Raw genomic sequence first — 24260 nt, forward strand, 5'->3', positions numbered from 1 at the left:
GGGATGGGGGTGGGATATGGGATGGGATGGGATGGGAGTGGGATGGGGTGGGATATGGGATGGGATGGGGGTGGGTTGTGAGATGGGGTGGGATGAGGAGCCGGATGTGGGGTGAGATGCTGAGCAGTTTGGGGGGCTGGGCACGGGACGGGGTGTGGAGCTGGGTGCAGGGCAGGATGAGGGGTGGGATGAGTATTGGATGCAGGTGCAGGATGCAGGGCTGGATGGGGGGTGGGACACGAGGCTGGTTGAGGGTGGGATCCGGAGCTGGATGCGGGAAGGTGCGGGATACGGTGACTCCCTGGTCGCTGTCAGGACCGGCCCTGGCAGCGGTTCTGTGGGGCTGGATGTAGCCGGGATATGGGATGCGAGATGCCGTTTGGGATGCAGTGCGGGATGCCGGATGCAGGACGTGGGATGCGAGATGTGGGGTGCGGGATGGAACGCGGTTCGGGATGTGGGGTGTAGTTCGGCATGAAGTTCAGGATGCGGTTCGGGATATGGGGTGCAGTTTGGGATGCGGTGGGGGCTGCGGTTCGGGTGCGGTTCGGGTGCGGTTCGGGTGCTGTACGGATGCGGTTCGGGTGCGGTTCGGATGCGCTTCGGGTGCTGTTGGGGTGCGGTTCTGGCTCAGTTCGGTGCCGTTCGGGCGCGGTTCGGGCTCAGTTCGGTGCGGTTCGGGCGCCGTTCGGGCTCAGTTCGGTGCGGTTCGGGCGCGGTTCGGGCTCAGTTCGGTGCGGTTCGGGCTCAGTTCGGTGCGGTTCCGGCGCCGTTCGGGCTCTCCCCGGCGCCTCCAGGAGCGGCCCCGGCAGCGCCGGGAGGGGCGGGCGCCAGCGCCGCCTGCTGGGCACGGCCGGGAGCGCACCCGAGCCGAGAGAGCGGCCCGCGGGAACCACCGGGAACCGGGGACAAACCCCTGGCACCGGGAACCGGGGACAAATCCCAAACACCGGGAACCGGGGACAAACCCCTGACACCGGGAACCGGGGACAAACCCCTGACACCGGGAACCGGGGACAAATGCCAAACACCGGGAACCGGGGACAAATCCCAAATACCAGGAACTGGGGACAAATCCCTAACACCAGGAACAGGGGACAAATCCCTCCTCCCAAGCCGAGGAGCCATCTCACTTTTCAGCACTGAAACGGAGCGTAGGAAATAAATGTAAGGGCAGCGACTGCCGCGGTATTAACTCGGAGTTTAAAAGTTTGTTTTAAAACCAAAGGAGATATGAAAGCTGCCTTGTCGAGATTTGCCCCACATATCCCCAGTTTTGATCTTCTAAAAAGCACCTATTTCACTTTTTCTGTAATATTTTATGCTTAGGCTACATAATAAGCAGTCACTCTAACAGATAACACAAGTTCAAATGCAAACCCCAGGTGGAAAGCTCGTACAAATAATTACAAATGGGTTAGTGAGCAGCCATCTCAAAATCAATAAAATCGATCTCCCTGCTGCTTGCATCACACAGACTGTCAGAGATGTTTGCCTGACGTTGGTGGGGCTGGGTGTGGTGGCAGTGGCTGGGCTGGGAGCTTGGTGATTAATGGAAGTGCCAGGAACTAGAACATGTGAGGGACGCATTCCCAGGAGCCCAGCCAGCAGTGGGACGGCTGCAGCAGCTGGGGAGTGACAAATCATTAATTCCACACAAGCGGCAGCACTTCCAGGAGCTCTGGGCATTGCAGGAGGGATAAGACAGCAGACAAGTGAATTAATATATCCTACTAATTTCCCTTCTCTTTGTTTTGATTAAAAAAAAAAAAAAGTGACCCAGTGTTTTTACAGAAATTTTCACTGAGAGTTTTCCTTTTAATTATTCATTTAATAACTATATGAATATCAGGAAGCCAGCGGCCAAAGGAGAATTCCAGAGTATCTCCAGTGTCAAATGGCAATAGGCAAATCCGTCCTGAACGAATCTGCTCTGGGGAAGGGACAGGCTGGGCCTTTTCTGCTGAAGTGAGTTTTTGGCACATATTTTCTGTACACTGTTACAAAAGCTGGTGAGCTGGAGTAAGAAATAACACCGAGTGCAGTGACAGATGAATTACAAATGTTGTGTGCACTGGGAGGCAGGAGGCTGATGTGGGCTGTCCATTCTCTTGGAGATCAGAAAGCAGTTTTGGACTAAGATGCACAGAACTGGTGAACATACACAGACAAACATAACATAACAGAAACATCGGAACAGATAAGGCTGAAAAACATTTCATTCCTCAGACAGCACCTCATACTGGGTTTTATTTATTTTTGAATCTATTTTAGGCAAATCTGCTCAGAGATGGGGCCCTGTGCTGCTCTCGGGGATGAGGATGCCACCAAGGGACCCGATTCAGGGGTCCCCACCTCCCCTCAGGGCTCACCTGCTGCACCCCAGGGCTCGTCCTGGGAGGGTCCCAGAGCTCTTGATCTCTGCTGCCAATAATTGGTCAAACCCTGAGGTTTGTGTCTTTCACAACAGAACAAATCCAGCAGGCTCCTGGTAATGCTGCTCGTGTCAGTGCCACTTTTCCTGCTCAGAGTTCCCTGCTTTTCAGGAGTTTTTGGGAAAAGAGTTAGAGAAGAGAGCTGATCACAAAGAAGGCTTCTGGCTTTTGGGTCCTCGTTAGTCCTGAGATTCTCACTGGATCTTGAAAACTACAGAACACAGTGTTTCCATTTGGGAAATGGGTATTCCCTGCATTCTGGGCATCCCTTGTGAAATGTTAATATACAAAGTAACCCACACTCCCACTTGTTTAAAATGTAAATTATCCCTGTGATGGACAGCAATCCATTCAGCAACATCATGGCCTTTCCTGGCTCAAATCCTCCTTACAGCACACAGGATTTTTAGCCTTCATTGATATTAAAGTGCAATTGGCTTGTGAATGCAGTGGGCTCCTTTTGGTTGGGGTTTTATGAATAGAAAACGTTTGTCTTAGCAGCAGATGGGGTGCCAATATTTCACAGATAAATAAAAAGCCCACTTTGCTCCAAAAAGTGACCAACTCCTCCAAAATTGACATAAATTAGTTGAATTATTGCAAAACCACTTTCAGCACTGTTGCAGTGAGATTAGCTACATAAGCAGAAAATCCCTTGGCCTTTTGTGAGCGTGTCAGGAGCTCAGTGCAAACTGAGGTTTTGATCAATTGTGCTGCTAAATCTCTTTGGATGCTGATTCAGAAGGGCATGGTGCTGAAAACCAGAGCTGGCAAGAAGATATTTTCTGGATTAGGTGATGGATTGTATTTTGGAACCGCATTGTGCAAACTGGGCACAAAAGTCGCTCTTGACTTCATCTTCATTTCATCGCCTTTTCCAGACTTACTGATCTCAACGCAGAGGAAATGGACAGACTTCAAAATTGGTTTTACAGTCTCTCCTAAACTTCATTAATAGAACATAGGAAATGCAATTCCTGTTTCAGGAGAAGAAGCAGACTTTCTGGAACACTGCGTAACAAGTGACAAAGATTGATTGATTTAAATGAACGGGTTTTTTTCTCGTCCATGTCAATTTTATTCCCGTATGTTTGCAATCACTCAGGATTTTTCAGAGCCCTGTTCTAAGAATGAGCCTAACTGGAAATGCAACTTTGAGATTTTTCCTCTTCCTGGAGGCCACTGTTTGAGCACCACACAGCCCAAAGGAAGCGTCTGCTCTGTCACACGGTGATGGTGAAACCCCAGCCTTGTGGCACCTTGCTGAAGCACGCACAGGCTGGTATTGCTTCCTGCCAGCGCTCCAGGAAGGGACTGAAATGTTAGAAAGCAGGCACAGCGTGGCAAGCAAGGCTCAGTTTTAGTCAGAGGGGGCTGTAAGTTTGGGAGCAGGGCTGCCAGCCTGAGCAGCGCTCAGAGGTGAGGCAGAAACATGGGCAAACTGCAGGCTCAGGTACGAACTGCCCGGGGTTTGCTCTGAATGCCTGTGCTCCGTGGCAGGCATGGAGCATAACAAAACAGGCAGAAAATTTCCTGCATCTCCTACTTCTAACACAAACTGACCAGTTCTGTGAAGACCAAACCCAAATACCCACAAATACTCCCTTTTCCACAAGTCTTTCTTGCAAGGAAAGGAACAGGAGCATTCCTTTTCCACTTCCCCCCACACCTGCAATCGTGTTTCACAAGGAATTTTGGCCACCCAGCCACAGTAACTTTCTCTTGGGCTGGCTTAAAGTGATGGGTGCAAACTCATTGCTTAGAGGGAAGAAGAGAAAAGCCCCCAGAATTCTCCTGCTGGGTCCACCCAATGGTGAATAGATGTCAATATTCCATCTCTGATGGCAGTAGGAGGGGATAATAAAAAAAAAAAAAAAAAAAAAAGGTGTTTTAGTGTTTTAATTAAATATTTAACATAGATAATTTTGTTAATCATGGTGCTTTGGCATAGTACCCAAAACACAGACTCCTGATCAATGAGAATTTTATGCAATGTTCTACTTTTCTCATCAGGCTTCTACGGAATGGACAAAATTCTGTTTTTTCGAGAATGCCAAAATCACAGGGGAAATAAAAAAAAAAAAAGAAGAAAGAAAAGATGCATGAATCACCAGAATTACCAGGAATGTTTGCTCTCCCAGTTCCATTTGGTTCCAAATCCGAGTGTTCTGTGCTGTGCTGACTTGCAGCAGGGGCAGCTGCTGGGCCCTGCACACCCACCCATCCCGGCTGCCGAGCAAACAGCGCGGCTCGGGGGGGACAGGGCTGGGGAGCAGCTCCTTTGGGCAGTTCTAGAAAGCACGGGGCAGGTTTGGCAGCTGGCAGGCGGCAGGAGCTGGGCTGGCTTCGGGGCTGCTGAGTCACCCCGAGCTGATGCGAGCCCTTCAGCAGCATCCCAGCGCTGCCCCCCGAGCGCTCTGCACCCCCAAACCCGCCCAGCCCCTCGGCCCCAGCCAGAGCAGGGGGGGCTCGAAACCCTGAAAGGCTGCAGGAAATGTCAGCAGCAGAAATCCACAGCAAAATCCCTCCCAAGCAAAGCCATTCTGACGTTTGCACGTGTGGCTCTGGCTGCAAACAGCACAGAGCGATCTGGGTTCAGTTGTAGCAGAAATGATTTAACTGAGCGTAAAACAAGAAATTCTCCATTTTCAGTCACTCTAATTTTGCCCACAATATCAGATTGTATCATTTTAATTAAGTCATTTCTGTGAGTGACTAAGTTCATAATGTTTTGTTAGCAGTGGAATGAGGACCAGCAAGGATGCTTCATTCACCTTGCGATCAGCTTGATTAAGGAGAGAAGAAACTGTCCTAAGAAGGTTAAGACTGACCTGGTGAGAATTGTGATACAAATTGTTCTAATTTCTGCAATTAGAATCTTTAATCTAAAAAAATTTCTAAAATTCTATTTCTAAATCTTCTAAATTCTAAAATTATAATTCTAAAAATTAATCTTTGTAAAAAAAACCCCAAAAAACAAAACCAACCAACCAACCAAAACAAAAAAAAAACCAACAGCAACAAAAAAAGAACAACAACAACCAAACAAAAAAAAACTAAAAAAACCCCCAAAAACCAAAAAAACACCCTAAACCAACAAAATCCACCCCCCCCAGTACTAGCAAAATGTTAAGCTGCATTTTAAATTGGCTATAGCATGAATGTAAATGAAGAATTACATTTTCAAGAGAGCTGAGGGAAGTGGGAGATCGATATATTGCTTGTTTTACTTTAGAAGCTCTCCAGTTTAAAAAATAATTGATATTCCTTCTCCTAAAAAAACCCCCAAAAAACAAAAAAACACCCTAAACCAACAAAATCCACCCCCCCCAGTACTAGCAAAATGTTAAGCTGCATTTTAAATTGGCTATAGCATGAATGTAAATGAAGAATTACATTTTCAAGAGAGCTGAGGGAAGTGGGAGATCGATATATTGCTTGTTTTACTTTAGAAGCTCTCCAGTTTAAAAAATAATTGATATTCCTTCTTCCACACCCTCCTGCCATAATTATGTAAAGAATCTGGATTATGGTTCCGACTCGATTTAACTGTTTTATAATAAGTCACAAGCATACCTTGCCTACTTGATGAGATTCCTTTAAGGTTGTGCCAGTCTTTCCATTATTAAATCATGTTTAGTGTTATGTACTGGTGGCTTAAAAAAAAAATTCATTTCAAGCTTGAACTTGCTACTCATTCTCAGTTAGCCATTTGTGTGAGGGAGCACAAAACCCATCACTCTTAACAGCTTAACACTCTATTTTTCAGCTTAATGGAAATTTTGGCCTTTTTAAATGTTCATTAATGAGGTCTTTAGTGTTTTAATTGGGAGAATAAGATTAAAAATAAGGAAGAGCTGTATTTTGTGAATATAAACTGTGCACTGCCCCCATCATAAATTGGAGCCACTCATAGAAAATCTGACTTTTGGGTTGGTCTGTAAGTTTTAAACAGGAAAATTCAGATACAAATACAGGTACAGGTGCTCCAGTTACCCCCTCTCCTACTGTGGACGTGTTGGTTTACCTGGACCTCAGAATTGGATGAGAATTGAAGACATTTGTGTGTCTTTTTGTAACATTTTAGGTTTAGATTTTCCATGCACATCACCTATGTCCCACCCTCATCCCACAGAGATTTTGCCCCTCAGCATCACTGACCAGTCTGTGGGAATATTTTGGGGTAAATCAAAAAGCTTTGTGCTTTGTAGAACAAGGTAGAACATTTTAATAGTGGAATTAATGTTCCAGGAGAGTTAAAAATTAAACATTTAAGTCCTTTATGTACCCCTAGGTTGAGCTGAGTGCCCTTGCTGCCAAGTTTTTAGCATGATGTGCTGAAGGTCTGAAAAAAAAAATTATTTGAAAAGTCTCCATCTCAAGAGGATGCAGCAAAATACCTCTGAAAGAGGAGAGCAAAAATCCTCTTCTTGGCTTTGGCCAGAGGAACAAGTGTCCAGTGACTTTAACCATTCCTTCCCAGGCTGCTGCTGGCTCTGCCAACACCCATTTTTGTGTCTTCAGTCTAAAAACTGACCTGCTCTGTGGCCCTGGACATAATTGTATTTTAATCCCCATTTGTCAGAACTGAATTCAAATAGAATTCAGCTTTTATTCAGTCAGACTTTATTATCTACTATTTGTAAGGGAACCGAGGCCAATTAAGCCTCCAGTTTGTTGGGTTTTCTTTTCATTTTAGTTTTTTTTTTTGTTTGTTTGTTTCTTTGCCTGTTTTGGTTAAGGCTTTTTTTTTTGGCTGGGGGGAAGCCTTTTTTGGGGGGTTGATTATTTTTGTTTTGGTTTGGGGTTTTTTTTTGTTTGTTTGGAGTTTTTTTTAAACCAAATTTTAGGCTTTTGCTGTAGTCAGCGAGGGGTAGGCTGAGAAACGCACCCCAAAACCTCCTTGGTGGGGACATTTACTGCAGCTGTGTGCTGTGAACATCCCTCCCATCCCAGCCAAGCTCTGAGCCCAGCTCACAGCATCCTGTGCTCACATTTAATCCTGTTTTAGCGTGGGATTGCCAAGTGGTCTCTTCTCCAAAGACTTCCTAGGCTGGGCTCTGCTATCTCCCAGATCAGGGAGACAGATTCTGATGTGGCTGGAGACTCTAGACAGTTAAATTCACACCAATCCACTGAAGGCAGCTTGCTTTTCAGAAGCTGCCGAGGGCAAAATTTGGCTTTTTGCAGTTTGAGGGTGGGCTGTTTAACCTGAACAAGTTTCAGCTTGTTCAGTTGTAATTTAACAATGTATTTTCCCCCCGCCCGCTGTGTTCCTCCCAAGAGATGCTTGCACCTCCTTGCTGCATGAAAGGATGCCTGTATTTAATGTACATATTAAATAAGTCTGTAAATTCTCACATAATTTTACATTTAAAAGTCCCACTCGAGGTGTGTGTCTGTGTATATAATTTTGTTAGGTGCAGGTATAGAAATAAACCAGTCTTTGCTCTTTCTTTTTGTACCTCCTCAAGACATGTAATCTACAAAGCAGGAGAATTGCATGATCAAATGTGCCAGAGTGGAATGCATAATTATTCCAGAGGAGGGTAAGTCAGTTCAGAACTTGTACTGACATTCTTAAGGGCAGCAGGAGTCTTCTTGCCATGGAATTACATCAGCTCCCGTGGCCCAGAGTCAACACAAATGCTTTCCCTTTCTAGTAAAAAAGGCGTGAAAAAATGCTAATGTCTTCAGAAATGTACCCTGGAACAGAGGTGAGGAAAGGAATATTTATTGGAGTGTGGTGCTCACCTGGAAGTGAACCTGGGTTTCAGGGGAGAAGGGATTGAGACATCGTGCTTCTGAAAGAGCCATTTCAGCTCCTTCCATAGATTCAGTCATGACTTGCAAACAGACAAAAACCATCTAAATACGAAAAAAGAATGCTTCCTTGATCCTAGTTCAGAGACATTCCCACAGCAGGTGGGGCAGAGGCCTTTATTTGAATTGCAGCTCTCCTGCATACACCCAAATTTGTTACAGGTGATGAGCAAACCCCACTCCCCGCTGGATGCAGACAGCAACTCCCACTTCCAGGGGGTGAAAAGATGAGTGTTTGGCTGGGATTGTGTGGTTACAACAACAGAGATGGAATCCATCCCGGGTGGAAACACCCCTCCGCTCCCCAGGAGCTGGGAGGCGAAGCCTGCAGCCCTCAGTGCCAACGAATTTATTGAAATTGTCACCAGGACAAACACGAGGGCAGCAGCTCAGCGCAGCTCCAAATTACCATCCCTGCTAGGCAGCAATTAGCCCTGGTTCAGCTGGTGGGCAGGGAGTGACTAATTTCCATTTCCCCGCGAGGAGAAGGGAGGAAGGGAACATTTCCTTTCTCTTAAGCTAGAAATCTGGCCCTGGGAGCTGTTTGGTGGATCTATTGTGTGAGGCAAATCTCCCGTGGACTGGGAGCTGATGTGTCACCCTGGCAGCGCTGTTTGTTTGCACGCCGAATTCCAGCGGCAGGGTTTCAGTGGCACATCCTGTTTCTCACTGCACGAGGCCACTGGAGTTTGAGACTGAAGGTAAAAAATAATTGTGGGGAAATAAAAAAATGTGGGGAAAACCTGCCTAAAGATTCCCTGTGCTCCTGGCACTGGGGGTGCAAAGCAAGGAAAGGGAGGGAAAAGCAGGAGTTGGGCTTGACGCAGCTCAAATTCTGAAGGATTCACTGATGACAGAGTCAGGATAGAAAACTCCTCTTTGAAGGGCCCATCTGGAGGATTTCCACCATCCCCAGCTGCAGAGATCTGCAGGGCAGCTCCAGCTGCAGAGCCCTGGCAGAGGAGCTGGCTCACAGCTCCTGCTCTCAGAGTCAGGATGCTTTGCCCCCTCTGCTTTCTCTGTGTGCTAAAAGCACTCCTGATTTCAGGGGAGGAGGCATTTTGGGAGAGAGGATGTGAGATTTTATTACAGCAGGTGTGAATTAAAGAAATGTCTCCTCGCACACTTTGATTGCCTGAAGAAGTTTTGCCCAATATCTCCCCACAGAAGGAGCCTTCAGTGGCAGAATTTGATGTGAAATTTGCTGTAAAAAGAAGTATCAGCATCTTGCTTTCATTAAAACAGAACTGTTAATCCACAAGGATTCTTTGGGGGATGACCTTGACTGCTCTGAGGGACAGGAAAATGAAATCCCTTCTTTAGGAGGGCACACTAGAGAAGCCCAGCTCTGGTTAATTTTAAGTTCAGTACTATCCAGAGTTTCTTCAGCACTGCAGACATTCTGTGAGTGATGGAGCAGATCCAGCTGGGTAATTTTATGTCCTTTCACTACATCACCTCTGAAAAGTGCTTGTCACTCAAACACTTTTAACAGGAGGTAGCTCCCAAAAGAAAAAATAGCTAAATACCAGCCCACACGCTCTACTTGTTTCTTTTCTTTCTCATTTGGAGAGACAACCGTTCTTTTGTGTTGCCAGTGGAGGTGCTTTATAAATCTGCATTATTTTTTTTACCAAAAATTCACTCATAGCCAAAAAAACAAGAGAAGAACACAAGCAGCTTCAATTTTGTACTACTGACTGTAACCATCTTCATGGTGATGGGAAGTACAGGTCAGTGCAAGGCAATAATAACGACTCAAAATCTTGTCTTCAGGTAAAAAAATGGTCATTCCTCAGAGGTTATAAAGCCCTGAAGGAGAATTTGTCCTGGGAAACTCAAGTGTTGGAAAATGTGATGTGGATCAGTCTTTAAACCCCACATCCACCCTTGCCAGTGAAGAGCAATGCCACTGCTGAAAGAAGTTAAAACGTCAGGCCCAGTAAAAACCACAAATTCTGTTTATTTTATTTTGTTTTGTTTAAATTGATTCTCTTTCTAATTTTTTGTGCTGTAATTTGTGGTTAAAAAACTTCCAAACATGTCTCTCCTGGTCTATCTTAATGTGAAACAGGGGGTGTTGTTTCTGTTGTTCTTCTTGGCTTATTTTAAATCTAGAGAAATTACTTGATACTTAAAATATTATTTGAATTCTTTCTCTTTTTAAAAAAAATTTAGTTTTATTATCTTTCTTAATCTTGAGTTAATTATTGAGCTGCAATAATTTGGCTACGGAGGAGTGAATCACTGTTTCATGAAACTTGATGTAAAGTGTCATGTCAAGGTGGAACGCTCTTCCTCAAAAGAGAGGAGAAATCAGGGAAACTGATGGGATGTTGCAAATTTGGCTGCTAATTTGAATAACTGAATATGCATCTGGAAAACTAATCACTACTTTTAGGTACCTATTTTGAGTCTTTTGATAGGAGATTTTAAAAAAACACCTAAAAATTTTTTGCTTGTTTAGAGGTGATGTCTAAGGAAAAGCATTTCCTTGTTGGAGACAGGTACTGTCATTCAGAACTTAGATTGTGGTGACACCTGTGGCAATTTAGATAATCTCCCTTCAATTGCCAGGAGTCCAAAGTCACTTCTCGCTACTTTTGGTAGGGAAAAATAAACTCTGCTGATGATCCAAATGAGTGAGTGGTTCTTTGTTTGCAGCGCTGCCTTGCTGAACAGCTCTGCTGTGCCAGGGGAGCAGAAATGCAGAGCACAGTTAAATTGCTTCTGAGTCCCTGCTGGAATGGCGACCAGGGACAGGACCCAGGAGAGGTTTGGGTTGGATATTAGGGAAAGGTTCTACCGCAGAGTGTGCTGGGCACTGCCCAGGCTGCCCAGGGAATGGGCACGGCCCCCAGAGCTCCAGGAGCTCCCGGGGTGCCCAGGGTGGGGTTGCTGGGGTGTCTGTGCAGGGATCAATGGATCAACGATCCTGAGGGTCCCTTCCAGCTCAGGATGTTCTGAAATTCTGTGTAGAAGACAGCTGGGTGTCCAGTCAGAAAGGGAAGCTCAGTCCCAAGCATTGGCAAGCTGTGTCCTTTGGGATGCCCCTGCCCGTCCAGCCCAGGCCTAGCACAGCTCCCACCTCAGCCCCCTGCACCCTGGCTTCTGACACATCCGGCCCTGCTGGAAGCTGCTGTCAGTGGACAAGAGGAAATTTATTTGTAGTGTTCAGCCAAAGGGTGGCAAAAGGCCTGTGAATGCCCAGAGAAGTGCAGAGCCTTCCCCAAATCCATAAATAGGAGCTTCCCTGTACGTGATCCCTTCACTGAGCCAGCGCTGGCTCCAACAAGGGGCTTTGTTTTTGTCAGGTAGGAAGTATGCAAAGTACACACAGTGTTTACAAAGTACCTCAGTGCTATTTTGACTAATTTTTACTGGAGAGTTAGTGGTTGTTTCAAAGCTGGATTAGTCACTTTGACCATAATTACAATCTCTTGAAATCTGCTTCAGCATTTTGAATTGGCTTCAGGCCTAATGGTCAGAGAATGGCTCCATCTCAATCTCAAGACTAAACTAGATTAGTAGCTCTTATAGCTTTTATTGCAGCTTTATTTATCTTGTAGCTTTTCCCTGATTTCTCAGTGAAAGATGAGTAAAGATGGAGTGCTGTGCATAGAAACCTGTGGCACTGTGAGCCACGGTGCACGTGTGACCTGAGCACAGAAAAATGCAAGTGAAGAACAGAGCAGTGCTCCCAGGCTGGGGCTCACAGAGATGAGCCCCCAGAGACACCCAAATTCCCACTGGAATTCCCTCCACAGCATCCCATGGGATAACTGGGTGCACACCAAGTGGAACCACAACCCCTTTGAGAAGCGAGACCGAACAGACAATCCAAGCTCCAAGAGCCCTCCACAAAATCTCCTTTTCTGCCCTGGCTGTGTTCCGGAGGTGTGCTCCAGATTGAAATGCCTTAGCCAAGAGGCAGAGCCCGGGGAGAGGAGCGTGCAGCAGCTTGTGTGTGACACTCCTTGGCACGCTGGCACTGCGGGCAGGCAGCGTGTTCCGCGCTCTGTGTGGGAGGAAACACCAGGCACCTCGGATTGCATCATCCCCCTGGCTCTTTTTTTTTTTGTTCCCCCCCTCCCCTTTCTTTCTTTTTTGTCTTCCAGATGGTAAAACAAAGGCTGTAGTGAAACCCGTTTTCTCCCAGGAAGAGGTGGGAGGGAATTTTTATATGAGCAAGAAACTTTGCCTGGAGTCGAAATCTGGGGCCTGGACTAATGAAGTACCTGTAATTCATATTGTACTAAATACTGCTGAAACCAGGCATGTACTAATGGTGAACCGTGCCAAACTATGCATAATTACTATGCTTTCTCTGTAGCAGTAATTAATTTGCGTTAGCAACTTTGATTAATCTCTCTAATCTAGAAGTAAAGTGCTTCTCAGACATGAAAGGCTCTCCAAGAGCTCAAGGTTGTTGTTGCAGCCTCGTGGAGGGTGTTTCAATCCAGTGGGGGGCAGGAAGAGGACAAAGCTTAAAACAAAATCAAAGTCTAGCTGATATTTATGACCTAATAACTAATAAAAAGAGTTCTGTTTGGCCACAGAATTGATCAGCTAAGCTACAGGCTTCTGTCCACAGTGCCTTCCTCCTGCAAGAAAAGAGAATTGTCGGTCAGAGAGCTTCTCCAAGGGCTGCTCCGGAGATGAGGGGCTGAGATTCCATCTCACAGAGGGCTGTGAGTCAACGTTTCTATCGCTGCAGTGCAAACTCACCCAGAAATTCATCTTGGTCTTAACCCAAGGCCTAGTTCTAGGCAGGGTTGCTCAGCCTTGGTCCCAGTTGCTGTGGTCAGTCCCACAAAGTCCAGTTGTGCTTCCTGGGGGAGCTGGAGCTGCCCATTTTCCAGGAGAAATGTGTGTTGGGCTCCCTGCCCGCGCCTGCTGACAGCCAGAGCCACCAGGTGCTCCCGTGTGAGCTCAGCCCCGACACCTCTGCACATTCAATTTTCCACACTCTCTGCCAGCCTGCACCCAGAGGAACCCCAGGCTGCTGAAAGGCTTTGTGTCATCAAAAGGTGCTTGTGATCTACCCAGGCTCCATAAGCTCCCACATCTCCAGGAGCTAACATTTCTAGGCAAATAGAGGTGTCTCTACAAAGCCACTACAAGCCAAGTGGGTTTTTGAGTGACCACGGTGTTGCTCTTTCTCTGCCTTGGCCATGTTAATATTATTCAGGTTTTTTTCCTTCTTTCCTCTGTTAGCACTGTTTGCTGGCAAAGACTGCATGTAATTCATGATTAGAGATTCAGAGTGACATGAAAATAATTTGGAAATGGGTAGTCTAGAGATTACTAACAAGCTTCTTCAGGTTGATTCAGAGAACTTTTGTTAAAATCTGCTGCTGCTGCCTCAAAGTCTGGGATGAATTCTGTTTGCACGAGTCAGAAAAAAATCTTTTAAACCACACAACTCAGTAGAAAATGTAAATGTGATTCCTACGATTGATAGGGTTTTGTTTTTTTTATAATGCTGATTCAACAAAGGAATTCATTGTGATAGTTTATTTTCTTACAGCTGTAGTTTGTGTCCAAATATTTTATAATCATAAAGCTACCCTCTTGATATCAGTCAAAATAGACAATATATATTGATGTCTAAACAAGCTTTGTAGAAGACATTTTTTAAATCAGGCATGGGACTTTACATTTATTAGAAGGTGTTCACAAAAATAAGGGTAACATCATGCATATTCTTTGCAACTAAACCCAGTTATGGTTACAGTTTGGAAATAAATTCTTTAAATAGACATATGGAGATACAGTAGTACATATACACTCTATTTATGACATTTAGTGTACTGATAACTCCCAGCAATACATCAGAAGTCCACAACCAGCTGATGGAAGGATTGGATAAGGAGGAAGAAACTGCTTCAATTTCTCACATTATTTACGTGGCTCGACAAGAATGTCAGTGTGAATGGCCTCCTGAGTCTGGGAGGCAGGAACAAGTCAAGACTATACTGCAGTACAAAACATTTACACACGAAATACACATGCATTGCAATGCATTGGGAGCGGGCAAAGCGAGGAGAAACCCATTCCCCAATGCTCTATTAACACAATTCTACAAAGGAGTCTCAAATAGGACTATATACTTCAGTCACAGTAAGGCCACAAAATTACAATGGATAAGGACCTTGGAATCGGACATTCTGTGGGAGCAATGGAACCCTTCCTTCTTTCCAGAGGTTTCCACGTGTTTCTGCGTGGCATCTCCCTCACCAAAGTCATCCTGCTATTGGTTTGTGTTTCTGTAGGTTGAACATATTGCTTGGTACAACAGTGAGCACAGTAGAGAAGGGCGCTGGCACAGGGAGAACAAAACCTATGGGACATTCAGGGCGGTGTCAGACTCTACACGAAGCTGGCTAATCAGAGAACAGACTGGCAAAGGATTTCCTCAGGTTCCGGATGGTCTCAGCTTTGGCCTCGTCCTCGTTCACGGATGACCTGAAGAAGGAGGACTCTGTGAAGCTGAAGGCGTTGGTCAAGGACTGCGACTTGCTGCAAGACACAAACACAGCAATTCTGCATGGTCACGCTGTCCCCCAGCCTCCACCCCCCCAGCCTTGGATCAGGAGAGGGGAAATTGTCCCTGAGACTGGACAAAAATGAGCTTTCACCCATTTTTGTTATGTCCCACGCTGTTCTGTACCCCTGACTTTAGAGTAAGGCTTGAGGATGACATTTCCTTCAAGGAACACACCAGTGTTTTCTTTCCTTTCTACAAATCTGACTAGATGGTGCAAATTACAGCTGTGAGGTAAATGTGGGCCTGGCTACTAAATCCAAATTACAACCCAACAGGACTGATAAATAGTTGTGTTTTGGTGAGGCTGCAAACAGTTGTGCACAGAGAAAAATCAGGTATTTTACAAGAGTTTGAAGCTTAAACTCCCTCTGTGCTCTCCCTCTGCCTAGTTGTATTGAACATTAATAGAGGTTTAAAGGCATTTTATATCTTTGACAAAAAAACCCAAATCAGATATATTTTTTTTCTTTTCTACAGGCAGTGCCTGGCAATGCTACTCCAATCTTAATGCTATCATGTAACTCTGGTGTAAGTTCCCATAGGCATGAAAAAGACTACAAGGAAAACAAGGAGGAAAATAGCTATAGTCTAAAACTTTGACTCGTGACTTGTCAGATAAAACAGCATCTAAAAAAAAAGCCTTGAATTGAAATAGAAGACATTAATGAGTTATCAGCTTTTTACCAAGACATCCCTACATGGGTAAAATGAGTTACCTGATTTAATTTTTTATCTCAGTGCAATAGATTTCAGTTTTGGCTCTAGTAAAACTGAAGCACTTTCCTTATTCAGATTGTCTCAGACTGTTCATGGTGTGCAACTCCTCTCCTTCTAAACTAATAATGTACAGCAAACAGTGCTGCAGGCATTTTAGGTTTTTCATAAATTATAGTTGTGCTAATGAGAATAGACTGATAAATGTTTGTTTGTACTCACTGAAAGAGGGAGGGTGGGAAGCAGCACTTGACTTGATTAGTAACACAATAAGTAGCCTAATTAAATATTTATTCACAGATTAATAACATGTACATACAGGTTAGGCAACAGCATGTGGGTGAATACAAAGCATACACATGCAAATAGAGTTAATCCTACAGGCAAGAGATCTGAGCCTTGGTGTGGACCTAAAACTGCTTCTGAAAGTTAGAAAGCTGCTCTTATTATGGCTTGCATCTTAAAAACTTTCATTTCTCCTTTGTTATTTTATTTTAAAGAGGGAATCTTCCATTTGAAGAAGAGGAAAATGAATCTAGATGTGAACAAAACGCTTAAAGGAGAAAGCTGGGAAGCAGCATGTGGCAGAGCCCTCCTGTAACTGTTCTTAGCTGCTCTTCTTCAATGTCAGAAGTTTCAAACTATAAACTGATTTCCATCTTGCTTTAAAAAAAAAAATCCACCTCTCTATTCTTTGTCATCTGAAATGATGGAGGAATCAATTTGAGGTTTATGATCATAAGACAGAATAAAGAAATGCATTGTCCCGGGGAGGGAAGGGAAATACTGTCCTCTTTGCACAATATTGTCACCCAGCATGTCTCTGGCACTGAGCTGGGCTCAGGGAGGACCCGGGGTTGCTTCCCACTGGTGCTAGCACAGGAGTGGGTGGAACAAGGGGATCTGTGTTCCTGGGAGGAAACAAAGACTCCTTGCAGGTCTTTGTACATCCCAGACTGAGGAGATATGTCTGAGATTCTCCTGGCAATGGTTGTGTCAGGGCTGCTGTGCTGGAAAACTGCAAAGCTCTGCTGGTGCTTCCCTGAGGTTTCTTCTGTTGGCTGGGTTTGAGTTCTGAGGGAGGATTTTCCCATATTCCTTACTGGGCACAGGTAAATCAGTAAGGAACCTTCCAGAAGTGGGTCAACAAGTTTTTTTTTTTTTTTTTTTTTTTTTTTGAGTTTTGTGTAGCCTTCTCTGGGCAGGGCTTGAGCACTCAGGCAATGCCACTGCACAAGCAAGGGCAGCAAAAAGAACCAATTTGGCAGCCACTGTCCAACATTACCCAGCCCGGCCTTTGGAAAAAGAATATGTTGTCTCAGTGACTGCAAGGTTAAAAGTTGAACCAGATAAGACTTCCTCTTGGAGGGCAGGCTGACAGCACACCCAGCCTGTGAGTCAGTGGCACCAAAGGAGGAAACAAAGACTAGAAAGGTGATGGCTTTCAGACCTGGCTGGGGCAGAAATTGCACAATGGGCAGATGAAATTTTGCATGGTGCTCAGGATAGAACTAATGCTAGCAGGTTACTTTACTCCATTACCAGAGATTAAGTTTTTTGAGCTATTTAACCTCGTTTTAAACTTGGGACTAGAACTAATGCTAGTAGCTTACTTTACTCCATTACCAAGGGCTGTTTTTTGAGCTATTTAACCTCATTTTAAACTTGGGACTAGAATTAACAGTTTACTCCATTACCAGAGATTAAGCTTTTTGAGCTATTTAACCTTCTTTTAAACTGGGATTGGAACTAACGCTAGTGGCTTGTTTTACTCCATCACCAGGGTCTAAGCTTTTTGAACTGTTTGACCTCGTTTTAAACTTGGGAACAACACGTTCATTTCCCCCCTGGCTGTCAGAGAACCCCCAATCCCAGTTAGACAAAACCTGTGCCGTGAGGAGAGAAAAAGAACGGATAAAGCGACTCTTACTTAAGCTGCGGATGCGACTGAGGCTTCTGCTGTGGCGCAGGCTGTGGCTCTGGCTGGGGCTGTGGCTGTGGCTCTGCTTCCTTTGATAACCTGGAGCTGGGAGGACCTTGGGCCTGGGGCCGAGGCTGCTGGGTGGTGGGTCCGGGCGGGCGCTGGGGCTGCGAGGCTGCGGGCTTTGCTGCCTGCCCCGCGGGGAACACGCGCTGGGGCTGCAATGGCTCCTGGCTTTGGGATTGCATTCCTTGGGGTTGCACTGGGCCCCCTAGGTTCAGTACAAGAAAAACTTCATAATGTTATAGTTGCAAAGAGGCCTTATTTAGACTTCATATCCAACACTTTAAAATCATCCTCTCCAATGTGATTAACTCTACTTTCGAGGCAAAAGTCTACTCGCGTGTGCTTGCATGGAGGCAATAGCACTGTTCACACTCACGAGGAACTTCTTGGAGCCCCCCACGAATCAGTTTTAAAACTGCTAAATAGCACCCAATTTATCCCAAGTACTGACTTCAAACCAAATCAGTGGAGTTACACCCAGAACAGTTTTGGTCCAAGTCAAGGAGAGGCTGTGAGGTAACTGAACACAGTAGTAATATCTAATTCAGCAAGACATTCACTATTTTCTGTGTAATTATTGCAGGTATTTTCTTCCTCCAAAGTCTTAAAATAATTTCTGTAATATTCCTCTTAGATTCACTCTTACAGCAGTAAAACAATCTCATTTTCTGGCTGGTTGAAAGTATTTTCATAACTTACATAAGCCTTAGTAAGATATGTCAAGAACATTACAAGAAAGTCACTACAAATTCTTTACCAGGAAGGCACTTCACTGGCAAACTACTGCATGAAGTGGGAAACCACAACGTGCAGGAGAGACTCAGGCTGTGCAACCCACGGCTGAAAGATGCTACAGTATAATCCAGTGGGTTTATTCTGTTTTCTGCCTGAAATGATGCTGTGTCAGACACCAGGGCTTGCTGCTTTTATCTCAGCTCCCAGGTCTGACCAGGAGTTTTGTGCACTGATGACGTTTGTAACTGAATTTTAACCCTTGCATATGAAAACTCACTCAGGACATCTGACTTTAGGGGAGAAAGGATGGGATGACATTCTGAGTATTTGTTTGTAATAATGCTTCACTCAGGATAAGAGCTGTTGTAACTACTATAGAACACAACTGAGCTAGACCTTCTAGATGTCTGGGAATTTTTAGCCTTGCATAGACATTTAGTGCAAGTAAAACACTTAATCTGCTCAAGTGTCTAAAAGCAAACCTTCGTATCTAGATGTAATGCTGCAATACATTATTTTTTTTGTTTTTTTAAATTGCTTTTATAGTTAACTTTCCCCTTACTACATGAATTCCAGTGTGTGTGTGTGTGAGGACAGCACGTGCTGATGCCTCAGTGAGTTTTAACACAATTGTAGCAGTGTGTTGTGGTGTAGAAAGATAAATAGCACGTACTGAATGTTAAGGAATGTGCCTTCATTGTTTATTAATTTGAACCACTTTTGTAGGAAATATTTGAAGGTGATAACATGGTCTTGCAACATCTTAATAAGGAGCCTTTTCTTATTAGTCTCCTTTCACTCAATATTGAAAACCAGAAAGGTTTCTTTCCCCCACTTGTACGTACAGGCTTGAATGCCAGAAACTTTACACTGAAGACAGATATAACTTTCTTTTATTGCACATTAAGCTGTACAAGAGATTTCACATAAAAGATATACTGCTGTCACATTTCCAGCGTTTGCTCACTTTCTTGCAGCTGGGTTGTACAAAAGGCAACAATCATGAAAGAAACTTTTACCGAAAATAACTCAACAGAACTGAACATTAAGCCTACACTGTAAAACATCTGTTCCCTGTTACCCACAATATTGCACCTAAGCATGCTGACATGCAGAGAGACATCTTGGCTTGTTTCTTGGCTGTGGGATGTAGGAATTGTGTGTGCCCCTGCGAATCCTTCCCAGGGAACAGGCTGGAATCCTGTCTGAGACACCCAGGTCTTCCACACACACACACACAACGCACAAATGTCGTGCGAAAAGCACTTGTGAATACTGGCACTACTCCATGCAAAAAATACCAACTGCTTGCAAGGAAAATCGGTCATCAGATTCAGCTCTCCACCCCAGGGCAGTATGGTTTGTTCTCTTTTAGGGTGTCTGGAGGAAAGGATTTGTGAACCTGATTTCTAGGTGGAATTTCCTTGACATAGAACAAAATAGCCAATGCCATCGTTGGAACGATCACTGACCCAGACAAATGCTGATCACTAAAGCAAAATATTAATGTAATTTACTGATAGGTAGTAAACAGTAGCACTTACCACAAACATTTAAATAGCTAATAATGCATACCTTAATTCTCATCTCACCAGCCAGCTCGTACAAATAAAAGAAACACTAAGAATGATGAGACTCACTGATAACTTTTTCCAGTGTTTGTAGGGAAAACAGACGTAGAACATCAGGCTGTTTTCCCTTTAAACATAATTGTTTGCACTAAACTAATGGCCACTACTCATCTTTGTACCTATTCAAGATGAAAATTATAGTTTTGTGGCTCGCTTGCAACTCAGCTTTCTGGTATGCCAGCAGCGTGCAGCTTGTGATTCTAGGCTAGATTTCTCCCAACAGATTAACTGCCTGCCTGTGGAGCTCTTGTACGATTGCTTATGTAAAAATCATAAAGAATTTACCTACAGAAATTCTAGCAGTTGTCAGGCACCTCAAGTCCTTTTGCATGTTTGATGTCAAGCAGTTCTTAGAAACCCTATTTATGTGGATAACGTCGGGACTGGATTTTCTTTACAGCTCTCTGGAAACTTGTAGGTGTAAAATAGGAGACCTGAGTTGGTAAAGAAAACCACTGACATTTTTTGCCTTGCATTTTCTAAGCCAGGATCCTCAGCTGGTTAAAGGTACCTTGGTCTGCCATCCCCTCACTTCTCAGTATTTGCAATGAAATGAGCTCTGACAGGAAGTTTAACAGTCCTTGAGGTACTTCTCACCAAATAACCTGGGATTTAAATCTTAGGTAAGCATAAGATTTTTTGAAAGTATTTGCATTAGTTTTCGTTAAAAATCTCCATAGATTACTAATTCAGAATGACAACAAAAGGTACTACTTAATTGAAACAGGATACATTAAATACTCACACTTTCACTGAGATATTGCACATAGGTGGCCCATTTACATAGCTTTGTAGCTAATAATTTAATGCAGAATTACTAAAAATATGAATACCAGTATGTAAAATAGAAGATATTTTAAATATTCCTTGGGAAGAACTGTATTTTATGGAGTCACCAAAATAGCAGACTTCCACTCGCGTATAAGTAAAACTCAAAGGTTAATAAACTTTATAAAATTATAAATAAACAGCCTCACTAGCAAATCCTAATCTAGACTTTAAAAATATATCTGGATCACCTACCATTGGTCATGCACACGCACAGAAAAATAAAGGCTATGAGTACAGTGTGCACACACTCACAGATTAAGCAAAGGGACGGGGGGCTTGCACCTTGGGGGGATTGTACTGAACAATATCAAATACTCCAGAAATACTGTCTAACCATCCAGGGTGTACATGGCACTGGGCTCTAGAGAGGCACATTCTTTGTACACTGTTGACAGCAGCCCTGCAATCACAAGTTTACAGAGGAAGGTTGGAAAGCATTACACGCACAGACAGGAACAAGGAAACAACCAGACGGGAGAGTTGACACTGCATAGAAAAAACACAGTCCAGGTCAGCACTGAAACAATGGCAAACTGAACAAAACTGGGATGCTTGCATTCAGATTGTTTGTTTCTGTGATTTCAATTTGTTTTGTTTTGTTTTTCACTTTTCATTTTTGCTTTAACCCTTGCTTTTGGTCTCAGTTATCTAAGTAGCCTGGACTTGTTTTGGTCCTACTGCAACGCCATTACAGTCGAGAATGTACTGTAAACAACCTTGAGGTGGTGGTCGCTGAGGTGGGATTTTGTTTGGCTCTGGCTCCTTTAGTGATCCACTCTGGAAAATACATTTGAAAACAGAAGAGAAAAAAAAAATTAGAGTAGCTCGGTTCCAATTTTCCACTAATTTGTCTTTATTTTCATTAAAAAACTCTCTATTGGTGGGGCTGAACATATACTTTAAATTTATTCCAGATACCATTTTTTAATTTAGTTGCTGCCTGACATGATATATGAATCCTAGGCTGGTCCAAGGCTGAGCTCTTATAAAAACTGTTTTCCCTTTGCAGCATGTGATCAGGATGCAGGGAGTGCCTTCCCAACCTTACCTCCATCTGGGGAAGGATTTTATCCTCAGTTCCCAGCACCAGGAAACACTTTTTTTTGTATTTCAATGCATCTGCTTTTTTTTTTTTTTTTTTTTTTTTTTTTTTAGGACAAACTGAATAGGAAATGGATTTCAACAGATACCTTTGTGTAATTTAAGAAATAATTGATTTTTAATTATGTTCACTTGTATCCAGAGGTGTTTGCACAGCAGGAGTTTTGCCAGTGATAGTTTGACTTTGATTTGCTGGCTGTAAGTGGGGAGGGAGGTGGGCTGCTCCAGTTTCACTGTTTTGCTAAGCAAAATGAAAGAAGAAAGCAAAAACCACAGACAAATAATAAAAATAATTGAAATGACTTCATGCTTCTCCATCTGACATGTTATTAGAAACACATGTGATACTTCACTTTTCAAAACAGGAGGTTTATTTGGCAGCATCCTTTTCACATGGATACTTGTGAAAGGAAAAGATGGGCCTGAACCAAAACCTTGGAGCAGAACACCCTCTGGGAACCAGGAGTATTTGAATCCAAACTTTGTCTTAGGCCCATCTCTAACATTTTGAAATGTGAAAGACCTTAAATCATTGTAGATAATAGCTTAGGATTTTTTTAACTATCCAGAAATCAAATTGCCATCTGTCAAGAGGAAAAAAAATGCGGAATTTATTAAAGAGCAAATGCAAATCAATTCAAAGTGTTTCTTGCAGAGCTTACTGGGTTTTTTTCTGATAGATTTGTATTTGATCATGCTCCTAGTACTTTATCTACAGAATAAATCTTGCCCCTAGTGCTCTGAATTCCTGCCCAGCAATGCAGCTGTTGAGTTCTAAATGGCACAACTCTCCAGTGCATGCAGCTGCTGCAAGTCGCTGTGTCTGCTTTAGCTGCATAAATAAAAGGACACAGGGCAGCTGCAAAACTCTCATTATTCAGCATTACCAACCTGCAGGAGCCCAAATGAGGAGCAAAAATGGTCCTCACAAACTCTGCTCCTTGATTTACCTGACCCAGTAAGTGCCTGGTGAGCATCACTAAAGGGGTGAGGATAAGTAGAAAACAAGAAACTTTTGTAAGGAAAGACCAAGCCACCATAAAATGTCAGGGTACTTTAGTGTGGTTGGAGTCCTCTCTTTTTGTTTCCCTCCTTGCTGTGATGTTCAGAGCCTCGTGCAGGAGTTGCTGGGCTGCCCTGGGCTCGTTCAGCACCCGGGGTGTTGGTGACACCACTCTGGGTAATGTGCTTCTGCAGCATCTGCATTTGCATCAGGAGCTCCCTGGAGAGCAGAGCAGTGAGCCCAGGGTGGCAGGTTGGAAAGCAGCCCTGGAGGAGCAGCTCCTGCCCTGTCCCAGGGTTGAGATGCTCCTGGCACCCCTCACTGGTGCTGGGGCACTGGGATGTGCACAGAGCTCTGGGAGGGAAACCACCAGGATTGAGCTTCAAGAACTCCAAGGAATTCTTTCTGGAGTCCCAAACAGACCACGTGAGTTTGTTAGAAAGCACACACCAGATTTTATAATTGTGATTATCATGGTTAGCACGTGATGGGCTCCCTACCCTTCTCAAGGGCCACAGCCCAGCCTGGGGCTCTCTGCAGAGGCACAGGGTGGCCAGGGAGGATATGAGTGTTATCCTTTTCCCACTAAAACTAAAGGCTGTGTAGGTAAAGCTGGTGTTTGATTTAGAAACACAGTCTGGCAGTTTAAATTCACATGCACTTTAATATTGGAACAGCACTGCAGGGCCTCTGTCTGCCCCGTGCCCCAAGGCTGGAGCAAATCTGCCATTTGTTCTGGCACTGAAATGTCTCAGGCTCTATCACACAACTGCACTGACTTGACACGACACCACCAGCCCTTACACAATCTGCATATCTCTCATCTCCCAGAGAGATGATTTTATCCCAAACCAAGCTTTCAATAAACACTGTAGGAGCTCCCTAATCCTTCCCTCAGCTCTCTCTCTCCAGTGCATTCTCTGTTGAAGGTGTATTTCCCCCTCCCCAGTCACTGACTGCAGCTGTCCTGATTTTACCACCCACACATCCTTTTTTTCTTCTTATTTTTTTTTTTTCACCAGATATCACCTGGTGCTTCCAGGAACCTCACCCACACTTCAGGCCAATCACATGGGTATATTACTTTGGCTAATTAGCCAACCCACCCAGGCTGACCCAAAAAGTCTAATTAGCATTTCATTCCTAATTGAGATATCTTACTCATAGTTTTTCAATGGTCTGTAGTAATCCAGCCCTTTTCAAGAGCCTTTCTTGCAGACAGTCAGAAACCTTGATACTTGATATTAAAGGCAGGCTTTGAACCAGCCTTGCTTGCTACCCTGAGCCAAGACCTTTAATAAAATCCAGGCTCCTTCTGAAACACCAGAGGAGCTGCAGACTGTTCTTCTCACCTCTTCAAGGAGTGCCAGAGCAGCCGTGGGAGCTCCTCTCTGAGCAGAGGTGCTGGACCAGACCTGTCCTGCACATGGATTCACCCCTCTTGCTGATT

General features: G+C 44.2%; 1 protein-coding gene across 1 annotated transcript in view; it reads right to left on the reverse strand.

Moving 5' to 3' along the window:
• Positions 1–13760: 13760 nt before the first annotated feature.
• The window catches only part of SYN2 (synapsin II), a 163335-nt gene continuing 152835 nt past the window's right edge, over positions 13761–24260 (reverse strand). The window contains exons 11-13 of the mRNA XM_041427545.1: positions 21423–21483; positions 17453–17714; positions 13761–14780 (exon numbers count right to left, since the gene is read on the reverse strand). Coding sequence (XP_041283479.1) covers positions 14645–14780; positions 17453–17714; positions 21423–21483 — 459 coding nt within the window. The 3' untranslated portion in view covers positions 13761–14644. The remainder of the gene's footprint in view (positions 14781–17452; positions 17715–21422; positions 21484–24260) is intronic.

Source organism: Onychostruthus taczanowskii, unplaced genomic scaffold, assembly GCF_017590055.1.
Source record: "Onychostruthus taczanowskii isolate IOZ18803 unplaced genomic scaffold, ASM1759005v1 scaffold116, whole genome shotgun sequence".
In the NCBI taxonomy this organism is placed as follows: Eukaryota; Metazoa; Chordata; class Aves; order Passeriformes; family Passeridae; genus Onychostruthus; species Onychostruthus taczanowskii.